This window comes from Vicia villosa, unplaced genomic scaffold (genome assembly GCF_029867415.1).
Source record: "Vicia villosa cultivar HV-30 ecotype Madison, WI unplaced genomic scaffold, Vvil1.0 ctg.000334F_1_1_1, whole genome shotgun sequence".
In the NCBI taxonomy this organism is placed as follows: Eukaryota; Viridiplantae; Streptophyta; class Magnoliopsida; order Fabales; family Fabaceae; genus Vicia; species Vicia villosa.
The window spans coordinates 180,614-205,755 of record NW_026705148.1 but is presented as its reverse complement, the minus strand read 5'-3'; the positions used below and the strand labels follow the sequence as shown (position 1 = coordinate 205,755).

The 25,142-nt window shown below is 35.3% G+C and overlaps 3 protein-coding genes across 6 annotated transcripts; 2 read left to right on the top strand and 1 right to left on the bottom strand.

Annotated features, from left to right (window-relative positions):
- The first annotated feature begins 641 nt into the window (after positions 1 to 641).
- LOC131626900 (cyclin-dependent kinase A-2-like) lies at positions 642 to 2,278 on the top strand. The gene is made up of 8 exons (XM_058897735.1): positions 642 to 694; positions 798 to 1,040; positions 1,123 to 1,237; positions 1,333 to 1,494; positions 1,598 to 1,761; positions 1,854 to 1,944; positions 2,038 to 2,091; positions 2,204 to 2,278. The coding sequence occupies exons 1-8, from the start codon at positions 642 to 644 to the stop codon at positions 2,276 to 2,278; spliced, it is 957 nt and encodes a 318-aa protein (XP_058753718.1).
- A 1,751-nt stretch (positions 2,279 to 4,029) lies between these two features.
- LOC131626908 (uncharacterized) lies at positions 4,030 to 21,935 on the top strand. 4 transcript variants are annotated; one of them, XM_058897744.1, is made up of 15 exons: positions 4,030 to 4,273; positions 4,369 to 4,483; positions 4,602 to 4,713; positions 5,575 to 5,619; positions 5,746 to 5,777; positions 5,879 to 5,933; positions 6,044 to 6,123; positions 6,233 to 6,316; positions 6,893 to 7,006; positions 7,940 to 8,058; positions 8,163 to 8,280; positions 8,523 to 8,656; positions 8,744 to 8,897; positions 9,024 to 9,103; positions 15,758 to 19,177. In XM_058897744.1, the coding sequence occupies exons 1-15, from the start codon at positions 4,107 to 4,109 to the stop codon at positions 15,870 to 15,872; spliced, it is 1,524 nt and encodes a 507-aa protein (XP_058753727.1). In that variant the 5' UTR covers positions 4,030 to 4,106; the 3' UTR covers positions 15,873 to 19,177. The 4 variants fall into 4 exon arrangements, with proteins under 4 accessions (XP_058753727.1, XP_058753725.1, XP_058753724.1 ...); XM_058897742.1 differs by having other exon boundaries at positions 5,725 to 5,777; XM_058897741.1 differs by having other exon boundaries at positions 5,575 to 5,624; positions 5,715 to 5,777.
- On the bottom strand, positions 20,188 to 24,552 carry LOC131626907 (chloride channel protein CLC-b-like). The gene is made up of 6 exons (XM_058897740.1): positions 24,203 to 24,552; positions 23,911 to 24,111; positions 23,644 to 23,821; positions 22,398 to 22,930; positions 20,626 to 21,784; positions 20,188 to 20,486 (listed from the first exon to the last, which is right to left on the bottom strand). The coding sequence occupies exons 1-6, from the start codon at positions 24,412 to 24,414 to the stop codon at positions 20,379 to 20,381; spliced, it is 2,391 nt and encodes a 796-aa protein (XP_058753723.1). The 5' UTR covers positions 24,415 to 24,552; the 3' UTR covers positions 20,188 to 20,378.
- Positions 24,553 to 25,142: the final 590 nt, after the last annotated feature.

The following is a 25,142-nucleotide window of genomic DNA, read 5'->3' as shown; positions in this document are numbered from 1 at the left end:
GCGGACGCACGAGTTTTCTCTTAGTTTTGGTTAAAAATTAATATAACATAAAAACATGTATCCACAAAATAAACAAACATGGGTGTTTGGTGATTCCTCAAAGCAAAAATAGCACAAAACCAAGAGTCATTCTCAAGATTTTGATCATGATGTGTTGCATAAATGTAATATATATATATATATATATATATATATATATATATATATATATATATATATATATATATATATATATATATATATATATATATATGAAAATTCTCCATATATGAGAGACTATATAGTATATACGGTCGGATACATAGCGGAGTCTTCTGGTCAACAAAAGAAAATTTAGTCTCTCATTCTATGCAAAAGATTGCTCACTAAAACTAGTTTCACAAACATCTTTTTTTATTGAGAATAATAATAATAATAATAATAATAATAATAATAATAATAATAAAATAAAATAAATATTTTAAGATTGGTTTTATTATTTCGCGAATCACAGTGAGTTAAAAGTTAACGATAATAACGACTTGGAGGGAAATAAAAGCTATAAAACGGAATTGCAAATCACACAGTAACTACCTCACTTTTCCAATTCTCTCTCAATCAATCTCACTCTTTCTTACAGTCTCTCTCTCTTTTGCTCTGAAATGGGAATCAATAAACTTGAGGATCTAAGGTTGCAACAACGTGACATCAAGACGTGAGTTTTCATTCCCTTCTCTCAACTCTTTACTTTTCATTCCCCATTCTTGCATTTCTTGTGAATTAACTGTGATGTGATGATGATGATGATGATGATGCAGACCGAAGCTATCAATAAATCAAGCAGAATTCCTACTTCGCTTCCACAGAGATCTTGAACGGATACGAATTGACAATGATATGTGTTTCGCCAATGTCATCAAGTGCATTCGACGTTCTTCAGATGAGACAGTTGCTATCAAGATTCTAACCATTCCTCAACACCAGCAAAAGAACGGAATTCCATCCACCATTTTGAATCACGCCTCTATCCTCAGAGATTTGAACCATCCCAATATCGTCAGGTCAATAATTTGTTTTCTTCAAATCAAGTTTTGATCAATAGATTTATATATATGTTTGATGTGTGTGATATGATATCTACAGCTTGTTGCAAGTTCTGGCTACTGAGAAAGATGTGTATCTTGTTTTTGATCATGTTGACCTAAATCTTGAAAAATACATCACCAATCCCGTGCTTAGCATTCACACTTTCGAAAGAGTAACTCATCTTTATACTAAACTAAACTATTGTTTCTATACTGTAGTTGTGCTTTGTTTTATATCTCAAATTTCTTCTACATTTTGTGTTTGCAGTCTGTTCTACGTCAAGCTCTTTCTGGACTGGCGTACCTTCACTCTCACAACATTGTACACACAGATATCAATCCTTTTAGTATTCTCTTTCAATACAACAACCTAGGTGAATCTCCTATAGTGAAGCTATGTGGTATTTGTGCACCCAAAACTTCTTTTCATGTATGATACTATATACTTTCTCTTTTTTACATTGTTAAAAAGAATCCAGGATGGTTCAAACCATGCAAAGTAATGCTGTTGTAATTTTGTTTTCGATTTGCAGAAGGCTCATCCTAGCTATACAGCACCTGAACTTTTGATGGGCTCAACCAATTACTCAACTGCAGCTGATATCTGGTCTATGGGCTGCATATTTGCTCACATCGTTAAGCGCCAACCGCTTTTCAATGATATAGACATGCATAGGGTATTGGCTGAGATATTCTGGTAATTTCATCAAAACACAATAACTATTTCTATGCTCTCTCTGCATGTATTAACCAAACAAAACTAATTAATTGGATATTTTCTATGTAAAGTTTGTTTGGTACCCCAACAGAAGAAACTTGGCCTGGGGTGTCGTCAATATGCAATTTTATTGGAGCATTTAACCCTCCAATACAGCCAAAGGTATTCATTAATGTTCTGATTTTTATCAATTTTTTCATTTCATAAATTCAGGCCATCCAATAAGCAATGTATGGAAACTAATTGATTTTGTAGGATCTGGCTGAAGAGTTCCCAAGCTTCGAACCTGCTGGTCTTGATCTTCTTTCGGTAACTTAACTGCCTCGTACACGTTACTATTTACGTTTCTTCGAATTACTTAACTGTTTTATTGATCAACTGAAAGTTTATTTATAGCCAGTGTTTTTTTTTTGTTGGACAGAAAATGCTTTGCCTATGCCCAAATGGCAGGATTTCAGCTTATGAAGCTCTTGACCATCCATATCTTCGACATTGACCACCCATGATGAAGTTCTTGCTTTGACAACCCAAGGGCTTACTCTCTCTTCCTTTGTGTACTTCTAACAGAACAGTCTTATAGGCTCTTAGGTATCCTACTGGTATACAACGCACATGCGGTATATGAAATGTAAAAACCGTTGATTTTTAGTAATGCCTTGATCTTTCCTGGACATATATATACATAAGCATAGTTAGTTCATGTTGTGTTTTCATACGAAAAGTATCCCATTGATACGCGTAATTTTCTGTTAAATAATGTTGGAACTAATGATGCATTAAAGTGGTTTTTATGAAGTTTCTGAAATATACTTAGTAGACATCCCATAAGTGTAAATTGAGTAGGAGGCTCAAGTTCAAAAACCAAGGTTCTTTAATGAAGCAATGCATGTTGCTTCTGATTATTCATCGTTTAGCTTTCATAAAAAAAACACCTTTATGCCTTATTTGGTCTGCTTGTTTTAATTATTGAGTGTGGCATGTCTCACTGTTTTCGTTCTGCGTCCTGTTCGAGAAAATGAGCATCTTCTTGAATCCAAAACCGACTATACTTTTGATTAATTTGTGGATAGTATTAGTAGGAAAGTGAGATATGGTCTTCACACTTATCTATGGGTTGACCCATGGATTCGGCCCATCTTGATGCAAATTAGTTTCCCTAGACTGTTGTATATCTATGATCAACAAAAACAATCTGTGGGTGAGGTAGGTTGGTGCATGCGTTCTGGTTTATGATTTAAGGGGAAGGAGAATCTTTTTGTTTGTTTGACACTAGACATAATCTGATTTTGTTAAGTTGGATATAATCATAAGTCTTCAAACTAGCGGTTGTGTAGGTAAGTTTCTAGTAAAACATTTTTAAAAGATGATTGAATAATTATATGTTAAAATGATTGAATAAATAATTAATTCAATTTAACATTAACTCAATTATATTAATTAATCATATTTTAACATCATTTTTAATTTTCTTAACAAAAACTTAATTAATCAAGAGATTTATAAAATTCTGTTTTTATATTATAATAATATAGAGAAACTTTTAAGTATTTGAAATGAGTTCTCATATATTTTAGGTTTGAAAAAATGAGTTAATATCTTAAAAAGATTTAATAAATTTTTTATCTTTTTTTTAACTATTTCTTTTGTTGCCGTTTTATAAAATTAAAGTTATAAAAATAATTGTAAGATTTATTATAATTATGAATCAACGCTTAAAAGATATTATACATATTAATAATATATAATTGAAACTACGTGAATATTTATAAATTATAAAATAAATTATATTATGTTTGATATTCCAAACACATGAATTAAATTTTGATAAATTATTATGAGTTATAACTATATTAATATTATCCAACTGAAAATTGGTGTCATACAAATAAATTAATCACACTTTCACAAATATTGGTTCGACAATAAATGGAGAGAAATTCTTGCATAGAAACACCATAGATCCATATTTTTAGGAATAAACAATAAAAATAGAGAAAATTTTTTAATTTATTTTAATTTTATTTTTAATTAAATTTATGGGATAATTGAGATTATAAAAGAGAGAAAAAATTATTGATTTATTTTTTAATTAATTAAAATTTTATGATTGATTGTGTGTAAAACAATTTTAAATTTGAGAAAAAGGAATATGCACTACCTTTAAATTTTATATAAGTGTCAACTCTTAAAGGAATTTTTCATAAATGGATGTACAGTATAGAAGACATTTTAATTTTAAAAAGTATTTTTGGATAAATATCTTTTCGAACTTTTTGTTAGCACACTCTGTTATCCATTCCCGCCTCCAAACTCCAAACCGGAAAATGTCTCTCCGACTCATCTCACCACCGCCGTCTTTCCATCGCTTCACCTGTCACGCCACCACCGCTCCACCTCCTCCCCCTCCTCAAATCTCAACTGCAACCCCTATCTCTTCAACTCCACAGCCCCCGCCACTAAAATGCGCACTTCATTGCCCCCATTTCCAATCGTACGCTTCACCCTCTCCACTCCAAACAAATTATCGTCCTCTTTTCGCTCATGAATTTTTACATTTTTTTTTGAAATTTTTGATAATTGATTCAGGTGTTCGGGATGTACGCACGAGCTTAACTTACACCGTCCTGTAATTTTGGACGACGCTACCAATTTCTTTCGGAAATATGGTGTCACGGACTTCACATTCGATACTTGCAATTTGGTATCTTCATTCATTCTTCTTCTAAATTCACTAATTCAATTTCATTTTTGTACCTCAAAACTAAACATACTAAAACTAATCTTTATTTGATTTTGATTATTTGGGATTCTTTTTGCAGTGGGGTTGGAGGTGTCGAGCGAAATTGGCGGTGCGTGGTTCTTCAACCAGCCCTCTCATTGGACTCTATGAGGAGGGTACTCATAACGTAGTTGACATTCCACAATGCAAAGGTCCTGAATTTTAGTCTATTTGATAGATATATTAGATTAGAACATTGATTATAAATTACTCCCTCTAGAAAAAAATTTAGATACATTGAATAACTAATGTATTTAGACAATATATGGATCAGATACATTATCTTTTCAATGGACCAGAGGGAGTATAATATAGTGTTAAATTACTGTGATGATATACTAAGACTTATTTTAGTTAAGAAATTTCTTAAGCTACAATATAATATCTCAACTAATAACCAATATGCTACTTTCTTTTATTCCTTTAGTAAACATAGAACTAAATACTTATTTTAGTTGAGAAACTTCTTAATCTAGAAGATAATTCAAATTGGTTTTACATGTTTGTTTCATTATAAAACAAAATAAGCACGGGGTTAAGAAAATAATACATATTTGATCACTATCAATATCGTGAGTGGAATTCTGTAAGGATATATAATAATGGCTTACCAGAGTGGTTAAATAGTTAAAAGTTGTTAGAGTAGATAGTTAGTTAGTTAGTTAAGGTTGTTTTAGGTATATTTATAAATAGGAGAATACACATATAGAGATGATCATTGAGTATTCTAAATTGTAATTTGTAATCATTTGTGAATAGAGTAGTGACTCTATTGGGAAGGGGAAACCCTTGAAAGAGAGGTTTCTCTTCTATTCTCTTTTATATTTTCTCAAACCTTTCAACAAAACAATTCATTCTTTTCAATTGAATTTTTCGGTTCGTAACAAATTCTGTTGGAACTTATCTTATTTAATTGGTTTCAATCACTATGTACTTTTCTGCCATTGTGTTATGTGACTTTTTCATTGATGTTTTCTCTGGTTGACATGAAACTATATTAATTAATATTGCAGCTCATCATCCTAATATTAATGCTGCTGTGGAGCTGCTTAGACAAGGTATTTTCTTTTTTGTTATTACCTGTGTGTTTATTGTATTTTTATTTTCAGTTTCTTATATTTATTTAGCTTTTCCTCCATATTATCTTGGTATTACTGAATTAGATGTTGATCCATATCTTGAAGATGAAGGCACTGGTGAATTGCGATATGTTCAGGTGAACCATTTATAAGAAATTGAATGCCTATATGATACATGCAGTTAACTGTCGAGTTTTGAAATTAGGATAATTAACTGATGGTGGGTGTGTTTTTACAGATGGCTGTGACAACACACAGCACATCTCTTCCCGCTGCACAAAGATATATGAATGGTTGGTTTTTTGCTCTGACTCGTGAAATATGTGGAAAAATGTATTGGATATTTTATTTTAGTTAACGGAATTAAATTAATCATTATTTAATTTAAAATCATAACTTTTAGGTAAGGTTCAGGTTACATTGGTTTGGAATTCTAGAAAGGAAAATTCCCATGGTTCAGACAAACTGAATGCATTAGCAAATGTAAGCTTGCTGATTCCTTTCTACCATAATTGTCTTTACTGTAGCAGATTCTCTTGCTTGACACTTCCCTTTTATCCTAAAATGTGATGGTTCAATTGATTGATTGCAGTTTCTATGGAGAAATGGTGGGCCACAGAGCAGGCTTCATTTAATTCATTCTGTATGGGCCAACTTTCAGACTTCTGATAAAAATGTGAGTTTAACCTGTTCTTGTGAAACAGATGAATGGCTAGATTTGATTAAAATGGAAGTTATGAGGGAGGGCTCTTGGCTCGTGAACTGGTTTTGAATGCAAATCATATGGATGCTGTAGATTTAAGTCATGGAAGTTGTTGATTTATAGTAATAATTTTTCTGTGGGTTACAACTTACATCCTATGACTGCTGGAGAAAAAAGTTACAATAGAGCTTGTAGTCTTTAATTAAGTTTTATACATGTGACTGAATATAAAGTTGGACTTTGCAATTGATAATTTGGATTGATTTTTCAAATGATAATTTGGATCGATTTTGCTAATGATATCTTATGAACTGGAGGTTTAGTGGAATGATGTTGATAATACATGTTTGATGAGAAGCCTTTGAATGCTTGAGACCCTTGAACTTGATTTATCCATTTTACTAATTATGTAAAATAAGCTACTTTTATTCTAAGATTTTTTTTTTATGCAGATCTTCATAACTTTTCCAGACAATCTATGACACTATGCTTGTGCAATTGTTTTTATCAAAAGATATACCTTTGAAAAAGGTTTACTTGATGTTGCAGATAATATTTGGGAATAGATGGAGACATCTTCTTGGGGAGAGAGATTTTTGGGAACGTGTTGGTGGGATTGATGTGTCATTGGCCCCTTCTAGTTTTGGCCAGGCAAACACACGGGTAAAGGTTCTAAATCAATGGATCTTTACATTTCACATTTTGGATATGCTTTTAATAAATCTTCCGAATTAGTTCCTCTCAAAGCATGGACACAAGGCCCCAAAACCATACACATTTTACTTACATACATACATACATACTCACATGCCCAAGTATAGTCTAGCTACATCAGTAAGTATTTGAGCATATATGAAAGAAATCTTCTAGTACGTGTAAGAAACATATTTAGAAGATCTCTTACTAGTTTTAACTTATTACTTAAGTACTTTTTTTCGAAGAGTATTGTATAATAGTCTCAGATTATCAACATGAAATGAGTATCATGAATTTGTCTGTGAGGGAGACCAGAAACAACATGAAATATTTTATTATCACTAACTAGTAGCTGAAAAGAAATTGACTGCTCTGAACGAAGTGCTTCAGTTACCCAGAGTCCATGACTCCAAAGAGAAGAATTTTCTGCCCAAGCTTACAGCCAATAAACCAACCTGAGTCATACTAGCAATGATTTCTCTCTATCCTCCCAGCCTAAAAATCTTCTTCTATACACGAGTATCCATTCTAGCAAAACTAACTTGCTAAATCAGTAAGTTATTTCTGGCCTTCACTATTGTGCCCCCTTCTATCCCTTCTGGTATAAACCTTTCCTGGCCCGGGCCTTTGATCTGGGTCATTGATAAATAGGCCTTGAAATTGACCTTCATATATGGGCCCGACAATCTGGACGGGATACAATATCTGTTTTTACTTTTTAGCTGCCTGTGATTTGGAATTATCCAACCAAAAGGAAAATCACATTAATAAGATGCATGCAAACATTCGTTGATATGCACACATGTGTATACCAGTGACAGGTGTTCTCATACCACTGAGGGTTACTATGCCATTGAACCATGAAAGAACTAATACATCTTTCTTGCTTTATATTATCAGGCTTTTGACTCCTTGCTGCAGAAGTTACAGAAATATGTTCCATATGAATCATCTGTTACTGATTTGTATGCTGGAGCTGGTGTCATTGGGTTATCATTAGCTGCCAGAAGAAAGTGCAGGCAAGACAAGACCCCATAGTTCTAAACCTCTAGAATTTATTTTTTAAATCTCTGCTACATAACATAGTTGATTTGGAAGATTTATGTTTCTAGTTGTCTTACAGATCCGTCAAATGCGTTGAGATTAACAAAGAGTCGAAGGTATCTTTTGAGAAGACAGTTGGACGCTTGCCTGCCACCGTTAGCAGCAGCATCACTTGGCATCATGCAGATGCTTCAAAAGTTAGTACTGGATAGCTGAAGCCTCTTCATATATTCATGCTTTCATTTAATATGAAAATATTTTTTCTGATTCATGTAACTATCATTAGCACGACTCAAATTTTTGTATGTGTATCTCTTTCATCAATGTATGCAAAGATTGTTTACAGAAAGGATAAATAATTTTAGTCCAAGATATAAAGCATAGCGTTTCATATTTTTTTCTTGTCATACTCATTGTATGAATCCTTTGCAAGTAACAGGATCCTTTTTCGTGGCTTGTGGGCTCAGATGTTATAGTCTTTGATCCTCCTAGAAAAGGACTGGATTCATCTCTTATTGATGCATTGAAGAATATATCCTTAGTGGCCCGCAAAGCCTTGTCATCATCCGGACGGTTGTTTATTTTGTGAACTTATCACGTTTGGTCAATTTGAAAATATTTCCCTCTGTCAGTGTCTGATTTAGTGCATGTTTACTGCAGCCCAAACTCAGTCCAAGAAGAGAAAAGACCATGGATTTTACGTGCTAATGAAGCTTCTGTCCAGATTAGAAGCAAATTACCTGAGGCAGACGTTACTCCATTGGTGCCACAAACCCTTATTTATATAAGCTGTGGATGGGAAAGTTTTAAAGAGGTATTTCTGTGATCATATAGTCATATTTATTTGGATGCACTTTGTTAACTCTAAAAGTTGCTGTCCGAACAAAACTTTATCAAACATGAATTCTCTATGTTAACTCTAAAAGTTGCTGTCTGACAGGACTGCAAGTCATTATTGTCAAATAAGACATGGTATTTGGAAAAAGCTCATGGTTTTAATTTTTTTCCTGGTACTCAAAGGTATTTTTCCTTCAAATTCTCATAATTTGTTTATCTATACTTACAGTATTTATTAAATCTTACGATCTTTATTCTTGCAAAAAAAAAAAACTGGAGTTAATTAATTTTCCTTTTTACGTTGTTCCCAGAATTTCATTTTTTTGCATTTCAGCTTTGTAAACTTAAGTCTTTATATAGTTTTTAGGTTAAAGTACAATTTGGTCTCTTATCTTATTTTTTAGATTCAGTTTTTGGTCTCTTTACTATTAGAAATTTCAGTTGGGTATCTTATTTTTTTAGTTTTGATTTGGTCCCTTGACTTTTAAAAGTTTCAATTGAGTCTCTAATCTTTTATTTTTATTCTGAAACGATCTCTTAGTATGTGAAAGTTACAACACGTAGTCCTTTTTTTTTTGTTCTGAATGGTCCCTTATTTTACAAAAGGTATATCAATGTGGTCCATTTATAACTCAATTTAAATGGCGAGGACCACATTGAACCAAAAATAAAGATAAGGGACCCAATTTAAACATTTATAACTTACATGATCAAACTGAAACAAAAATTTAAAATAAAGGAACAAAAATATATTTTAACCTAGTTTTCTATAGCACTTATATTTTTAAAGTTCTATACTCTTTTGTTTCTCTGAAGATCATGCAAGTACAATGTACTGTGTCATCATGCTTGTGGAATAGTTAATACAGAATCAAATGATTCTGTTTGTACAGCTCATTAAGGATTAAGATTAATGTAATTAATTAGTTATTACTTCCTGTTCTTTTCTGTAATTAGAATCAGCATTCATGGGAAATTAATTCCCTTGATTCTTAGGTCAGATTTCTCTTTCAAATTCTGCCTTATGCAGTCTATAAATACAGCATATGTAATTCTCATCAAATAGTAGAAAATATAAAATATATTTCTATATGGTATCAGAGCACGATCTGAACCATCCCTAAACTAGTGCTGCCAAACGATGGAGGATCCCAAAGCCGATGAATCACTCAAAGTGGAGACTGGATCATTTCCGACCAGTTCACACGAAGGGCTCACTCACCTCATCACAGGCCATAAATTAAATGGTCAAAACTATACCCAATGGGTAAGGTCAGTCAAGATCTTCCTCGAAGGAAAAGGAAGGGAAGGCTACACTACAGGAGATTCTAAATGTCCCGAAAAAGGAGACAAAAACTTTCAGAAATGGAAACTTGAGAACAGCCAAGTAATGTCATGGCTGCTCAATACCATGACAAATGAAATTGGTGAAAATTTCATGTTCTATGACACTGCAAAAGAGATATGGGATGCAGTGAAAGAAACATACTCAAATGTTGACAATACATCTGTCATATTTGAGATTAAAAGCATTCTTCATGACCTTCGACAGGGAGAATCTTCTGTTACTGAGTATTTTAATATACTTAACAAACACTGGCAGCAACTCGACGTATATGAAGAGGTTACATGGTGTTGTACAGAAGATCAAAAGAAGTATAAGGAGCTGGTGGAAAAAGATAGGATTTACAAATTCCTATTAGGGCTAAACAAGGACCTAGATGAAGTTCGTGGAAGGATCCTTGGAACCAAACCACTTCTCAAAATTCGAGAAGCCTTTTCAGAAGTGAGAAGGGAAGAAAGCAGGAAGAAAATCATGTTGGGAACACCCAACTCAGTTTTGTACAGCGAGAGCTCTGCAATGGCAGCAAGAGGGAATCAGCCCCGGCCACCACAAAAGAAAACCCGCCCCTGGTGTGACCACTGCAAGAGACCAGGCCACACAAAGGAAACATGTTGGATCATACATGGAAAACCTTCGGAGACCAAATTGTTCAAAGGCAAGGAGGGCAGAGGTAACACAGCATTTAACAATCAAGAAGCTGAGGTATACTCTAACTCATCTCCTTTTAGCAAAGAACAAATGCAGGCTCTTCAAAAACTCCTTCAGCAAACCATGTTAACTGCAGAAAAAAATGGTATTGCTGTAGTGGCTCAAAGAGGTAATTACTTACATGCTCTAAGCACTATTAAGGAAAAAACATGTTGGAAATAGAAAAAATACATTGTATGTTTTCCATTAAAAAGAGCATTTAAGTTTTAGGTTCATGTATATTTAGATTCATGCATTTAGGAAGTTGGACTATTATTTATTTCTCCTTGTAAACATAATATGTAATTAATTATATAGTGTATAAATATTATGGATGCTGAGTGCTTTACTCACTCAAGCACATTCAGAACACTTTGATTTCTATTTTTCACATGGCATCAGAGCTCCTAATCTAGAGGACTCTACTTCCGCTAATATCAGTATTTAGAAATCTGACCGGGCACTTTTATGCTGTCAGAACCCTTAAATCTTGACTGGGCAACACGTGCTGTCAAGTTTTTTCAATTAAACGCTATCTATACTTTTCCGGCAGCCGTCCGTACTGTTTCATACAGTTTTCTGCAGCCGTTGGTACAATTCTGCACATTTTTCAGCCGCTGTTTACACCGTTCCAGCCGCTATCTACACCGTTCCAGCCGCTGTCTACACAGTTCCAGCAACTGTCTGCAAGTTCCAGCCGGTGTTTGCAAGTTCCAGCCGCTGTCTGCACTGTTCCAGCCGCTGTCTCTGCATTTTCTGGTATGGAAAAATCATCAAGTAATTGTAGTGTGGCGTATTCTGGTAAGCTTCCACTCTCATTTGGATTTCATGTCTCAGAAACACCTTCTCATTTATTTTGGATATTAGATTCAGGAGCCACAGACCACATGACACCCTCTTCAAAACAGTTCTCCACGTATTCCCCTTGTCCCAGTAATAAAAAAATTTCTACTGCTGATGGTACTCTTGTAACTGTAGCCGGCTTTGGAGATATTCAAATAAATCATTCTATAACCTTAAAAAGGGTTCTCCATGTTCCGAAGCTATCCATGAACCTTGTCTCCATACAAAAACTTACAAATGATTTATCCTGTAGTGTGACTTTTTTTAATGATTGTTGTATATTTCAGGATAAGGACTCGGGAAAGACGATTGGACGTGCTAGAGAAAGGAATGGCCTTTACTATCTTGAAGAACCAGGTCACTGTACAAATGTCAACTTGTCTCACTCATTTATGTCAGAGTCAATACTCTCCAAAAAGGAAAAAATCTTTCTTTTTCATTGTCGATTAGGTCATCCTTCTTTTGGAGTCATTAAAGTTTTGTTTCCGTCTTTATTCAATAAGGTAGATATTGAAAGTCTTCATTGTGATGTGTGCGAGTTTGCTAAACATAAGCGTTTACCATTTCCATTAAACAACAAAAGAAGTCTTTCCCCTTTCTATCTTATTCATTCAGATGTTTGGGGTCCCTCTACTAATCCAAATGTAACAGGTGCTAGGTGGTTTGTGACTTTTATAGATGATTGTACCCGGGTTACTTGGGTATTTTTACTCCAAAACAAGTCTGACGTCAGTACTGTTTTTCCAAAGTTTTTCTACATGATTAAAAATCAATTTGGAGTAAACATTAAAAGACTTAGGTCTGATAATGGAAAAGAGTACTTCAATCATGTTCTTATTTCTTTCTGTCAAAAAGAGGGAGTTGTCCATGAGTCTTCTTGTGTTAAAACACCACAACAAAATGGAATCGCAGAAAGAAAAAATGGGCATCTATTAGACCAAACCCGAGCACTATTGTTCCATAAAAATGTTCCCAAATATTTATGGGGGGAGGCCGTTCTCACTAGCACATATCTTATTAATCGATTACCCTCTAGAGTATTAGGGTTCAAGAGTCCTATGGATGTTCTTTCTTCCTTCTATCCAAATTTGTCAACAAGTAGTAATCTCAAACCTCGAATCTTTGGGTGTGTCTCATTTGTCCATGTGCATAGTCAAGACAGGAAAAAACTCGATCCTAGAGCCCTAAGATGTGTTTTTGTCGGTTATTCCTCTACTCAAAAGGGATATAAGTGTTTTCATCCTCCATCTAAAAGATTCTTTGTGTCGCGGGATGTAACCTTCCATGAAGAGGAACCGTACTTCACTCAACCTTATCTTCAGGGGGAGAGTTTTAAGGAAGATAAGCTTGAAAGTCTCGATCTTTCTGGTCTTGAGTCAAATACACTTAATTTGTCTAGTAATAAGTCAAATACATCTGGTCATGACTCAAATACACTCAATCTCCCTGGTCTCGAGTCAAATCCACCTAATTCTTCCAGTTTCGAGTCAAATAGACCCGATATTTCTGGTTTTGAGTTAAACACACTTGTACCAAACCCATCTGAGCCTGAAGAACTGGGAGTTGAGTCAAATCAATCAAATATACCAGTAGTTGAACGTGAACCTGGAGTGGATGTGAGATATGGAAAGAATCTGGTTTACATGAGAAAGTCAAAGGCCATTCCTGAATCGACACAAGTTCAAGAGCCTGACTCGACTCCTTCAAATGAGGTAATTAATTCTTCTGAATTGCAGGATAAAATTATGACTCAAACAACAGATGATGACCTAGACCTTCCAATTGCTATTAGGAAAGGTAGCAGAAAATGCACCAAACAACCTTTATATCCCCTTTCAAACTATCTTTCTTTTCAAAAATTCTCACCTACCCATAGAGCCTTCCTTACAAACCTTAACGCTACTTCCATACCTACTAATGTTTCTGAGGCATTGTCTGATGAAAAATGGAAGCAAGCCATGAATATTGAGATGGACGCACTGAAGAAGAATGGAACGTGGGAGATAGTGACTTTACCAGAAGGAAAGAGGCCAGTTGGATGCAAATGGGTGTACACGGTAAAATATAAGGCTGATGGATCAATCGAAAGATATAAAGCCAGGTTGGTTGCCAAAGGGTTTACACAAACCTATGGAATTGACTACTCAGAGACATTTGCACCGGTTGCGAAGATGAATACAGTGAGAGTAATTTTGTCACTTGCTGCCAATTATGGTTGGAATTTACAACAATTTGATGTGAAGAATGCTTTCCTACATGGGGAACTTGAGGAGGAGATTTATATGCAGGTACCACCGGGGTATGAAAAAAATGTGTCTGACAATACAGTTTGCAGGTTGAAAAAGGCGTTATATGGCCTAAAGCAATCACCTCGAGCATGGTTTGGAAGATTCACTAAGGTTATGACATCCTTGGGGTACAGGCAAAGTCAAGGGGATCACACCTTGTTCATCAAACACTCGCCACAAGGGGGAGTAACAGTTTTGTTAGTATATGTGGATGACATTATAATGACTGGAGATGATTGGAAGGAGCAACAGATCTTGAGTCATTGTTTGGCTAAGGAGTTTGAAATAAAAGCTCTTGGAAAGCTGAAGTACTTCTTGGGAATCGAGGTGGCACATTCCCGAAAAGGCATTTTTATATCACAACAAAAATACATTACAGATTTACTCAAAGAGACAGGAAAAACAACGTGTAAACCAGCGAGCGTTCCTATGGATCCAAATCTTAAATTGGGTAATACAGAAGAAGATGTTGCAGTAGATAAAGAAATGTATCAACGTCTAGTTGGGAGATTAATTTACTTGTCTCACACTAGACCTGATATTGCATATGCTGTAAGTATGGTTAGTCAGTTCATGCACTGTCCTAAAGAGATCCATTTACAAGCAGTTCATAGAATCCTGCAGTATCTCAAGGGAACTCCAGGAAGAGGGATTTTGTTCAAAAGAAATGGAAATACAACACTTGAGGCCTACACTGATGCAGACTATGCAGGATCAATTGTTGATAGAAGATCCACTACAGGGTATTGCACCTTTCTTGGAGGAAATCTTGTGACTTGGAGGAGTAAGAAGCAAAATGTAGTAGCACGTTCTAGTGCTGAAGCTGAATTTCGAGCCATGGCACAAGGCATTTGTGAATTACTTTGGCTTAAAATTATTTTAGAAGATTTGAAAATCAAATGGGAAGGACCCATGAAGCTCTACTGTGATAATAAGTCAGCTATCAGTATAGCACATAATCCAGTTCAACATGATCGAACTAAGCATATTGAGGTTGATAGACACTTCATTAAGGAGAAGCTTGACAGCGGGCTGATTTGCACCCCATATGTGTCCTCACATGGGCAACTTGCGGATATTCTCACAAAAGGATTGAGTTGCTCAAATTTTGAACGAATTATATCCAAGCTGGGAATGGAGAATACTTATTCACCAGCTTGAGGGGGAGTGTTGGAAATAGAAAAAATACATTGTATGTTTTCCATTAAAAAGAGCATTTAAGTTTTAGGTTCATGTATATTTAGATTCATGCATTTAGGAAGTTGGACTATTATTTATTTCTCCTTGTAAACATAATATGTAATTAATTATATAGTGTATAAATATTATGGATGCTGAGTGCTTTACTCACTCAAGCACATTCAGAACACTTTGATTTCTATTTTTCACAAAACAAAATCATGGATTGTTGACTCAGGGGCTTCAGATCACATGACTGGTGATTTTACTTTGTTTAGTAGTTATTCTCCATGTCCCTATAACTATAATGTTCGAATAGTTGATGGTACACATTCTAAGGTCATGGGTAAAGGGTCAATTGTCATTTCACCAAATATTACACTTGACTCTGTTTTGTATGTGCCTAAATTGGATTGTAACTTGCTGTCTATTAGCAAGATTACAAGAGATTTGAAATGTGTTACTAAATTCTTCCCTAACTTGTGTGAATTTCAGAATTTGGAGTCGGGGAAGACGATTGGCAATGCTGAAGAGTGTGCTGGACTCTACCTCCTTCAAGTGGAAAAATCAGAAGCAAAACTCAAGAATAATTATCATGTTGCAGCTGTAGTTTCAAGTGATGATAATCCTGTAATGATGTGGCACTAAAGATTAGGCCACCCAAATTTCATATACTTGGAAAAAATGTTTCCCTCTTTATTCAATAAAAACAAGGAATATTTTCGGTGTGAAATTTGCCAATTGTCTAAACATACCCGAAACCATTACCCACCCCAATCCTATAAACCCTCCAAACCTTTTTCATTAATTCATAGTGATGTATGGGGACCATCACGAGTCCGCAACATTACAGGCTCGAGATGGTTTGTCACCTTTATTGATGATCACACACGTGTTACCTGGGTGTTTCTAATGAAGGAAAAATCAGAAGTAGGGAGAATATTTGAAATTTATCATAAGATGGTACAAACACAATTCCAAAGCAATATTCAGATACTTAGAACTGACAATGGTCGTGAGTATTGCAACCTTGCTCTAAATTCCTATCTTCAAAAGGTTGGAATTGTTCACCAAAGCTCGTGTGTGGACACCCCCCAACAAAATGGAGTAGCGAAAAGGAAGAATAGACACCTTTTGGAAGTGACTAGATCAATCATGTTAGCCACAAATGTCCCACAACACTTTTGGGGAGAAGCTGTCCTTTCCGCAACTCACCTTATAAATCGAATGCCCTCCCGTATCCTTAACTTTAAGACCCCACTCTCCACACTTCAAAACCTATTTCCAACCAGCAAAATATTTTCCTCTATTCCATTAAAAATATTTGGATGCTCAACTTTTGTCCATAACCTCAACCCTCACCGAAGCAAATTAGACCCAAAATCCATCAAATGCATTTTTCTTGGTTACTCCCCTCACCAAAAGGGATATAGGTGTTACTCTCCCCATACCAAAAAATTTTACCACACTATGGATGTAACCTTCTTTGAAAATCAACCCTATTACACCAAAAATGGTATTCAGGGGGAGCATATCGTAAATTCAGAATACCAACTTTTGCCTCTTGAACTAACCGAACATGACAAAATCTTACCAGACCAAACCGACAACACTCAATCAGCCGAACCTATGTCTAAACCAGCTGGAAAATTACCAGAACAAACCTCTAACATTCAGCCGAGTGAAAGGACAAATGAAGTTATGACGGAAACAGGACCAATTATAATCTCAACCACATCTCAACAGGATTGTGATCCAAAAACAGGTAATTGGAAGGGTTTTTGTTATAAAAGGAGGAAGGAGGTAGAGTCAAGCATATCTCCAATGCAAGGCCATGAGTCAAACCAGGCTCTAGAAAATGAAGTTCCCACAGGTAATATTCTTCCTAACTCTGAACATGTTGATACAGCAGATATTGATATTCCTATTGCTATGAGAAAAGGGGTTAGAACTTGCACTAAACACCCTATTGAAAAATATATCTCCTATGGTAAACTATCACAAAGTTACAGGTCCTTTGTAGCAGCTGTTGACAACATAGAAATTCCAAATAATATTCAAGAAGCATTGCTGAAACCTGAATGGGCAGCAGCTGTAACTGAAGAAGTTCAAGCACTTGTAAGAAATGGCACATGGGAGATCACTGCTATACCAGAAGGGAAGAAAGCAGTAGGATGCAAGTGGATATTTTCAATTAAACACAATGCTGATGGGAGTATAAACAGGTACAAAGCTCGGTTGGTTGCTAAGGGATTCACACAATCATATGGGGTGGATTATGAGGAGACTTTTGCACCTGTTGCGAAGCTCAATTCTGTCCGGGTTCTACTATCTCTGGCAGCAAATCTAGATTGGCCCCTACACCAACTAGACATAAAGAATGCATTTCTAAATGGAGAGTTAGAAGAAATCAGTTTCTCAAAGGAAGTACACTTTGGATTTACTTCAAGAAACAGGTATGCTTGGATGCAAAGCTGCCAATACTCCCATAGAACAAGTAAAAAGGAGTGAAGACGAGGATGTACCAGCTAATAAAGATAGATATCAAAGTCTAGTAGGAAAACTAATCTATCTAACACACACCAGACCGGACATTGGTTTTGCTGTAAGCATGGCTAGTCGTTATATGTCAAATCCAACTGAAAATGACATGAGAAATGTGAACAGAATTCTCCAATACCTAAAAGGTACGCCGGGCCGAGGACTTTATTTTCAAAAGAACTCAAACAGAGGTATTGAAGTCTACACCGATTCTGATTGGGCGGGATGTTTATCTGACAGGAAATCGACTACAGGCTACTGCACATTTGTATGGGGTAATATGGTAACTTGGAGAAGCAAGAAACAATCTGTTGTGGCCAGGAGTAGTGCAGAAGCTGAATTCAGAGCTATGTCACAAGGTATTTGTGAAGGAATTTGGCTTAAGCGAATGCTAGATGAGATCAAAATTCCTACCAATCACCCCATGAAGATATTATGTGATAACAAGGCTGCTATTAGCATTGCTAAGAACCCGGTACAGCATGATAGAACAAAGCACGTGGAGATAGACCGACACTTCATCAAGGAGAAAATTGATCATGAAGTTATAAGTGTTAACTATATTCCATCATGCCAGCAAACTGCAGACATTCTAACAAAAGCCCTTTCAAGGAACATATACGAGAATATCAGATCCAATCTGGGTATGATAGACATCTACCACCCAGATTGAGGGGGAGTGTGGAATAGTTAATACAGAATCAAATGATTCTGTTTGTACAGCTCATTAAGGATTAAGATTAATGTAATTAATTAGTTATTACTTCCTGTTCTTTTCTGTAATTAGAATCAGCATTCATGGGAAATTAATTCCCTTGATTCTTAGGTCAGATTTCTCTTTCAAATTCTGCCTTATGCAGTCTATAAATACAGCATATGTAATTCTCATCAAATAGTAGAAAATATAAAATATATTTCTATAATGCTCATAGCTATTCCTTTATTTTCTGGTGCATAATCACAGGCGTAGTTGTGTTTTGGTGTGTGTGGGAAAGAATGAGGGAGAGCTTTTGACCTAATGTAGAGTCTTTAGATGGGGGAGAGCATATTCATATAGTTAGACTTGTGAAACATTATTACTATTAAGATCCTATTGTTCCACCCGCATTAGTCCATACTTCAAATGTCCAATTTTGTGTATGGGAGGAGGTCTGTTGAGAGTCCCACATCACGTAGAGACAAATGACCTAAGTAGTGCTTTTAAGGTTTGAAATGTCCTCACCCCACAAGCCGGTGTTGTGGGGTTGATTTAGAATTTTAGACTCAACTTAAGTTTTAAGATGATATCAAAGCTTATCCTAAATTTGTTATTGGGCCTAAATCTATATTATTCCACTCGCATGCTCCATATGTCTTCCCCTGGATGTGATGGTATGCTGAGATCCCTGTTATCCCATCCACATTAGTCCATGCTTAATCTGCGCAACTTGTGCGTGAGGGGGTGTATTGAGATTTGAGAGTCTCACATTGTTTAAAGAATGCCTCAGTAGTGCTTATAATGCTTGAGCAGCCCTGACCTTTTAAGCCATTTTGAGGTGTTGAGTAAGACCCAGCCCAATTTCTAAGAATCACTAAATAAAGAATGCGAATCATGGGGACACCTGGGAAACTTAATATTGCATTTGGACAGATAAGATGTATACTTGAACTCAATTTGTTTCTAACAGTACTGACGAGTGAGCACTCCCCCACCCTTTACAGTCTCCTCTTTTCTCCAGATAACACTACAATATACTATTATTATGCCTGGGAAGTGCTAAACATCTCATGTTTATATCACATTTGATCCGTCAAACATAGTGATGGACTAATCTGAAAGTCATGCTGGTGCAACCTAAATTTAACTTGATATCTGTTATTCAAATCTTACGGCATACAGGCTGTGTGTCTTTACTCTAAACATTGAACCAATGTAACAAAGTTGACCGCTAATTGTTAGTTCATATTTTAATTTGAGCTACAGGATGGTTCCTAAAGACAGTGTTTTTCCCATCTCCATATAATGTATTCTATACATATTATCCATGCCACGTTCCATGGAGCTTTTTCCTCCTCAAATTAATATTTTATACAATTGAAGTTTTTTATCTATAAAAATAAATTTTGGACACAATGTGCGTGCGGTTGATTGGGTATACTATTATAGATTCCCCTCCTCCCCAAGTTAAGATATTAATTTGTCCCTTGCCAATTGTTTGCAGCATTGAAATTCTGGCAGTGTTCAAGAGGGGCCCTCAGATAAAGAAACCAGGAAAGAAAAAGAAAAAACATGTGCAAGGAGGTGCTAGACATAAATGAGCACATGAGTCAGCACCGTCAAATTTTGCGTCGAAGAAAGAAACCGATAAATTTAATAGCAGTTTCATGTTTTGTACTGATCGAAAAAAGGAATTTGTTATATCATTTGATAAATTCTATAGAAATAATTTAATGGATATAGTTTTTCATCGCATTTGTATCATATCCATGTCCAAAATGTTGATTTAAGAATACAAAACTGAGGAATAACACTTATGATTTTAATAAACCAATTTGGCCCAAAAAAGCTGCTGGCCATTCAATGACTGGGAAAGCTTCAATTTCTCTTCTGTCTGCTTTTAGATTTCGCCAGGTGAGGAAAGACTGTCAGAATGTTGTAGGCCAATAGATCTTGTCTGGTCAAAATCCCAACAACAGGGGATACCTGTGAGATGACTTGATAAGGTTAGTCATATATGTTCATTTTCGAATAATTAAATATTATCCATGAGTTTAATATTGCTCCTCATATGCCACTAGGAAATAATATATTAACATTTCTAATTTGTGTTAAATATACTTACCCCCGATGCTTGGTATTTCGGAACTACAAGCAGATGTCGAAGTCCAACTTGCCTGAAGAGGATCATCGCTTTTGCTACTGATATGCTCTCTAGCACAGTAAATGGAGTTGTATTGGTGAGAGGATGTAGATCAACAAACATCTCCATTTCTTCTCTCGTTATAGCCACCTCTTCAATTTTCCCTTCTCTCTCAGCCAGCTCTACCCAGGTAAATTTCTGTCTCACTTCCCATTCCTCTGTTCTTCTTCTCTCTTTCAAGAAGAACTTCTTCTTTAATGCTTGAATAAGGTGTGCTCTTAGAATTAGTCCATGCAATTCTGTTGCCCCGTTGGCCTGTCCTACTGGCGGTACTACCCCATCGTCCATCACTGGGAAACCATTATGTGTAGTGTTTTTCAATACATCTACTATCTTTGCTACCTTTTCTACTCCCTGGAGGGAAATCACTGCCGGTTTTACATCTACAAGCTCGCCAACGGTGAGGTTTCTCATCCATGATTCAGGATTTGCATCCATGAAAGGAAGGCCTTTCAAATGCAGTATAATCTCATAGATGCTAGGGTTGAAGCAGTCTCCAACAGTTTTGGCTATTAGGAGAACAATCATTGTTATTGGTAGTAGGAGAAGATTGCTAGTAAGTTCAAGGAAGATCACACAAAGCGACACAGTCATCCTCATGGAACCAGCCATGAGGGAGGCTGCACCAAGTACTGCAAACAATCCTTGGTCAATTTTCGTATGAGGTCCCATAAACATACCAAGAAGGCGGCCATAAGCCGAGCCCATAAGGATGATTGGGAGGAAGAGTCCAGTTGGCACAGCAATTCCGAAAGTAATTAGTCCTAATATGCAATATAGCACAAAAAAAATTATGAGGGAGGAGGGTTGGTATTCATGAGGCGTGTTTGTTGAGAATATGTTTCGAACAGCATCGTCATTAGTGGTAAGCAGAAGAGTAGCAAGATCGTTGTACTGGCCAGGTGGGCAATTGAATTGTTTAAAATTTCCAGACCTTCCATTGGTGGGGCAAACGGATTCTGCGTCTCTAAGCGATGAATCACATGGGGTGCATTTTGCTAGGAATGGGAGACCATATTGACATGCTGATGTGAAGAGTACTACTGCAAGACTTAGGAGGACTTTATGCACTTTTCCTTTCCTGCAATAATCAGAGGTAGATGCTCCCTCAGTAATATTATATAATTAAGATATTACCACATGTTTACTTCATTTGACGCCTTAAATGTTTTCCTTTGCTGTTTCTTTTTTTCATTTTTTGATTGCTTTTGTGATAATAATTAATGCATATTTTGATCAAATGAATATTAATTAAAAAATCGCATTGACATTGTGATGTCATCAACAGAGTTCCACATAAACATCTCATTTGTTATGTCATCAAAATTCAGCCTCAAAATAGATAGGTTGAGAAAATGTTAGACATTTTATAAATGGGGAGACTGAAATAGTGGATTTAAATCACAAAATTAAAATCGTGAATTTAGAAATAGGAGAACCAAAATTATTAGTGAAACAAAATAGAGGGACAAAAATTACATCTAAGACTTGTTTTTTTAAATGTAAACTGTTGAGCACTTGCATGTTTATATCTTCATTGACAGCAACTGGCAAATTAATAGATTCTTTATCAGGTAATGCATGTGTTCAGTATAGAAAATGAAGTCGTGTGATTAACTTTTCAGTTATTTTTGCAACTTTTCAAGTTCATGCTATGCAATATGTTGAGACTAAGATTGTATATAATTGCTTACTGATTGATGAGATTGTAGAGTCTGAGGACCTTGTGTAGAAGATGATTATAAAGGCTTCCCAATAACCCTCCAATGATTCCAATGACTACAACCGGTAGGATATCCATCACATGGTACCTAACAGTGACATTGCTAACATCAAACATGATCAGCCCGCCTGCACCGAAAAGGCCACATTTCCCTGAGTTGCAGATTTCAATGAAGGCCCTAAGCACTACCACCACAACAGCAGTACAAAAAAATGTTCTCCATAGAAGAGCACTTCTCCACCAGGTTGCTACCTCTTCAAGGGCGAAGAGAACTCCACCAACAGGGGATCTGAAAGCTGCACAAACTCCTGAGGATGCACCGCAGGTAATAAGATCACGACGGTCGCAATCATTGTTAAAATATCGTAGCCAGCGCCATTTGATTCTGTAATTGTCAGGGCCTCCTTGGCCTAGTAAGGAAGCAATGCAGCTTCCTATATGTACCAAGGGTCCTTCTTTCCCAAGATCTAGGCCTGCTGAGACAGCTCCAATGCTTCCAATTATCTACAAAAGCAAATGTATGAGAGATATTACATGAAATAATGCTTGTACTGTGGATCTAGATAATGCTATTGACCCTCATGATTTTGTCATTCATTAGACAAATTGCAAGCACTAAATGATTGAAGTCAACAACACTTGTATCATAAATCATAATCCATCCATATGCATACTTTCCTTTTCTGCATATTATAAATCATTGCCGGGTCACCATAATTGCTCTATTATTAATTTATTATATGCATTATTGCAAAAATCAGTGCTGCAATCAATAAAACTATCTGCATCTCTTTTATGGATAGATCAACAAAATTAAGTAGAACATAAATTTATATATATTAAAATATCAATCTTTTTGAGTCCTCAATATAAAAGAAGTAATAAATTTTGGAAGTATAATCCATCTAGATAATTGGAAGCAATAAATTTCTCTCTGGAAGCATAGATCTAAAAAAAGTATTTCCCCATCTTTCAAAATATTATTTCCACATGATTTGAATTATATGCGGTCAAAAACTCGTGTAGTTGACACCGTTAAAACATTGATGACTATTTAATCAAGATTGAAATGACAAACTTGAAGTCTTGACAATCTGATGTTGATTCAAGGGTCACCTAAAAGTCAATTGCTTGAAAGATTTTGACTGCATTACAAATGAATGACCTGGGAGAATTGAAGTAGAGCAAGAAACAAGACAACCAAACATTCTACCTACCTTAACTATTAATGTTGTAGCACCAAACATGTTTGGTGTATCCACACCATTAAGATAAGCTTTGATTTCAGGTATTCCAGGTCCAGCTGCAGTTGGTGCAAAACACACACACAGAATAGCAGCAACAAATGTTAAGACGAAATTAACTCCCGCAAAATATAGGAAACCTGTCAAGTACCTGTACCATGCATATCAATGCAAAATCACTTTTTTTGAAGTCAAATTTTCTTAGAAACTAAAAAAAAAAAAGTTGCTCTAAAATCTAACCTTTCTCCATTGATGTATTGAAGAACAGCCAAAAACTTGTATCCAGCAATGTTCTCAACAGCAAGATTTATAAGTGTAGCTATAATACCAGTGAGAAATCCAACAAGAGATGCAAGTAACCATTTCAAGAATATGTATTGTAATGCTTCAACTCTTGATCTACTTCTCCATCCATGTTTGAATAAATCATTCTCATTAATCCTGCATCATTAAACAAAGTCAAAATAATGATTTATTTTTGATGGAAAATAATATATAATAATAGGCCATTATTTGAGTTCTTAGTTCTTACTCATAGTCTAAGCTTTCTATGTAGGAAACTTTTTCACCAACAAGAGCAAGTGGATTTGAAGATAATGTTCTGTTTCTCTTGATCAGTGTCTGATGTAGTGGATTATTACTTTCTGGATCCATTTCTTGTTCTTGTTCTTCTTCTCTTTCAACTTCTTCCATTTTGTTGTTTCTTGTTGCACTTTCTACAAGGTTCATAGAACTCTCTCCCATTAGAAAAACTCACAAGTTGTTGGTTGAGACAGTTAACTTATAAAGTACTAAAGCTATGTTTGTTTTGGATTAGAACAAAGTGAGACACCTAAGCTATATGAAGAAAGTGGATACCATATATGTTGCTTTCATCTTTGAAATCCATATATTTGTATGTTCTTGGCATGACTAGTTGTTTATTTTTCAAATCATGTAAACAAATATTTGTTTATTAGTATTTCAAATGAAAACTTGACAACTGTTTTTGAGTATATAGTTCCATTCCCTTTTGGAATTATTCACTTGGTAAAGCCACTTGTTCAATAGAAAATGTATGGCATAAATATAGTTTAGACTTTGGAAATTACATGATTGAGTTTAAAAGATTAATGAACAAAAGAAACTAAAAATTGTGACTAAAGTAAGGTAAATAATGAAGTTGGTTTAGAATAATCAAGGATTAATGTGTCTTGGGGCCAGAGATAGTGAAATTTGATTATTCTTTGAGATTAGTGGATATGAATGATAATTCTCTGTTGTTTAAATCATCAGACTCTAGCTCTAGCTACTGAATATATTTGCTTATTATTTTCTTAAACTTATGATTAGTTGTTGTAATTAGCGGTTAGGTTGCTATTCAGTTGCATCATAGTTAGTTTTTAATTTTTTTTATACCTATCATTTAAGTGTAGATGATAAAATATGATAATTTTCTTTCTTTAGTAATAGATAATGAGGTATATTATAAT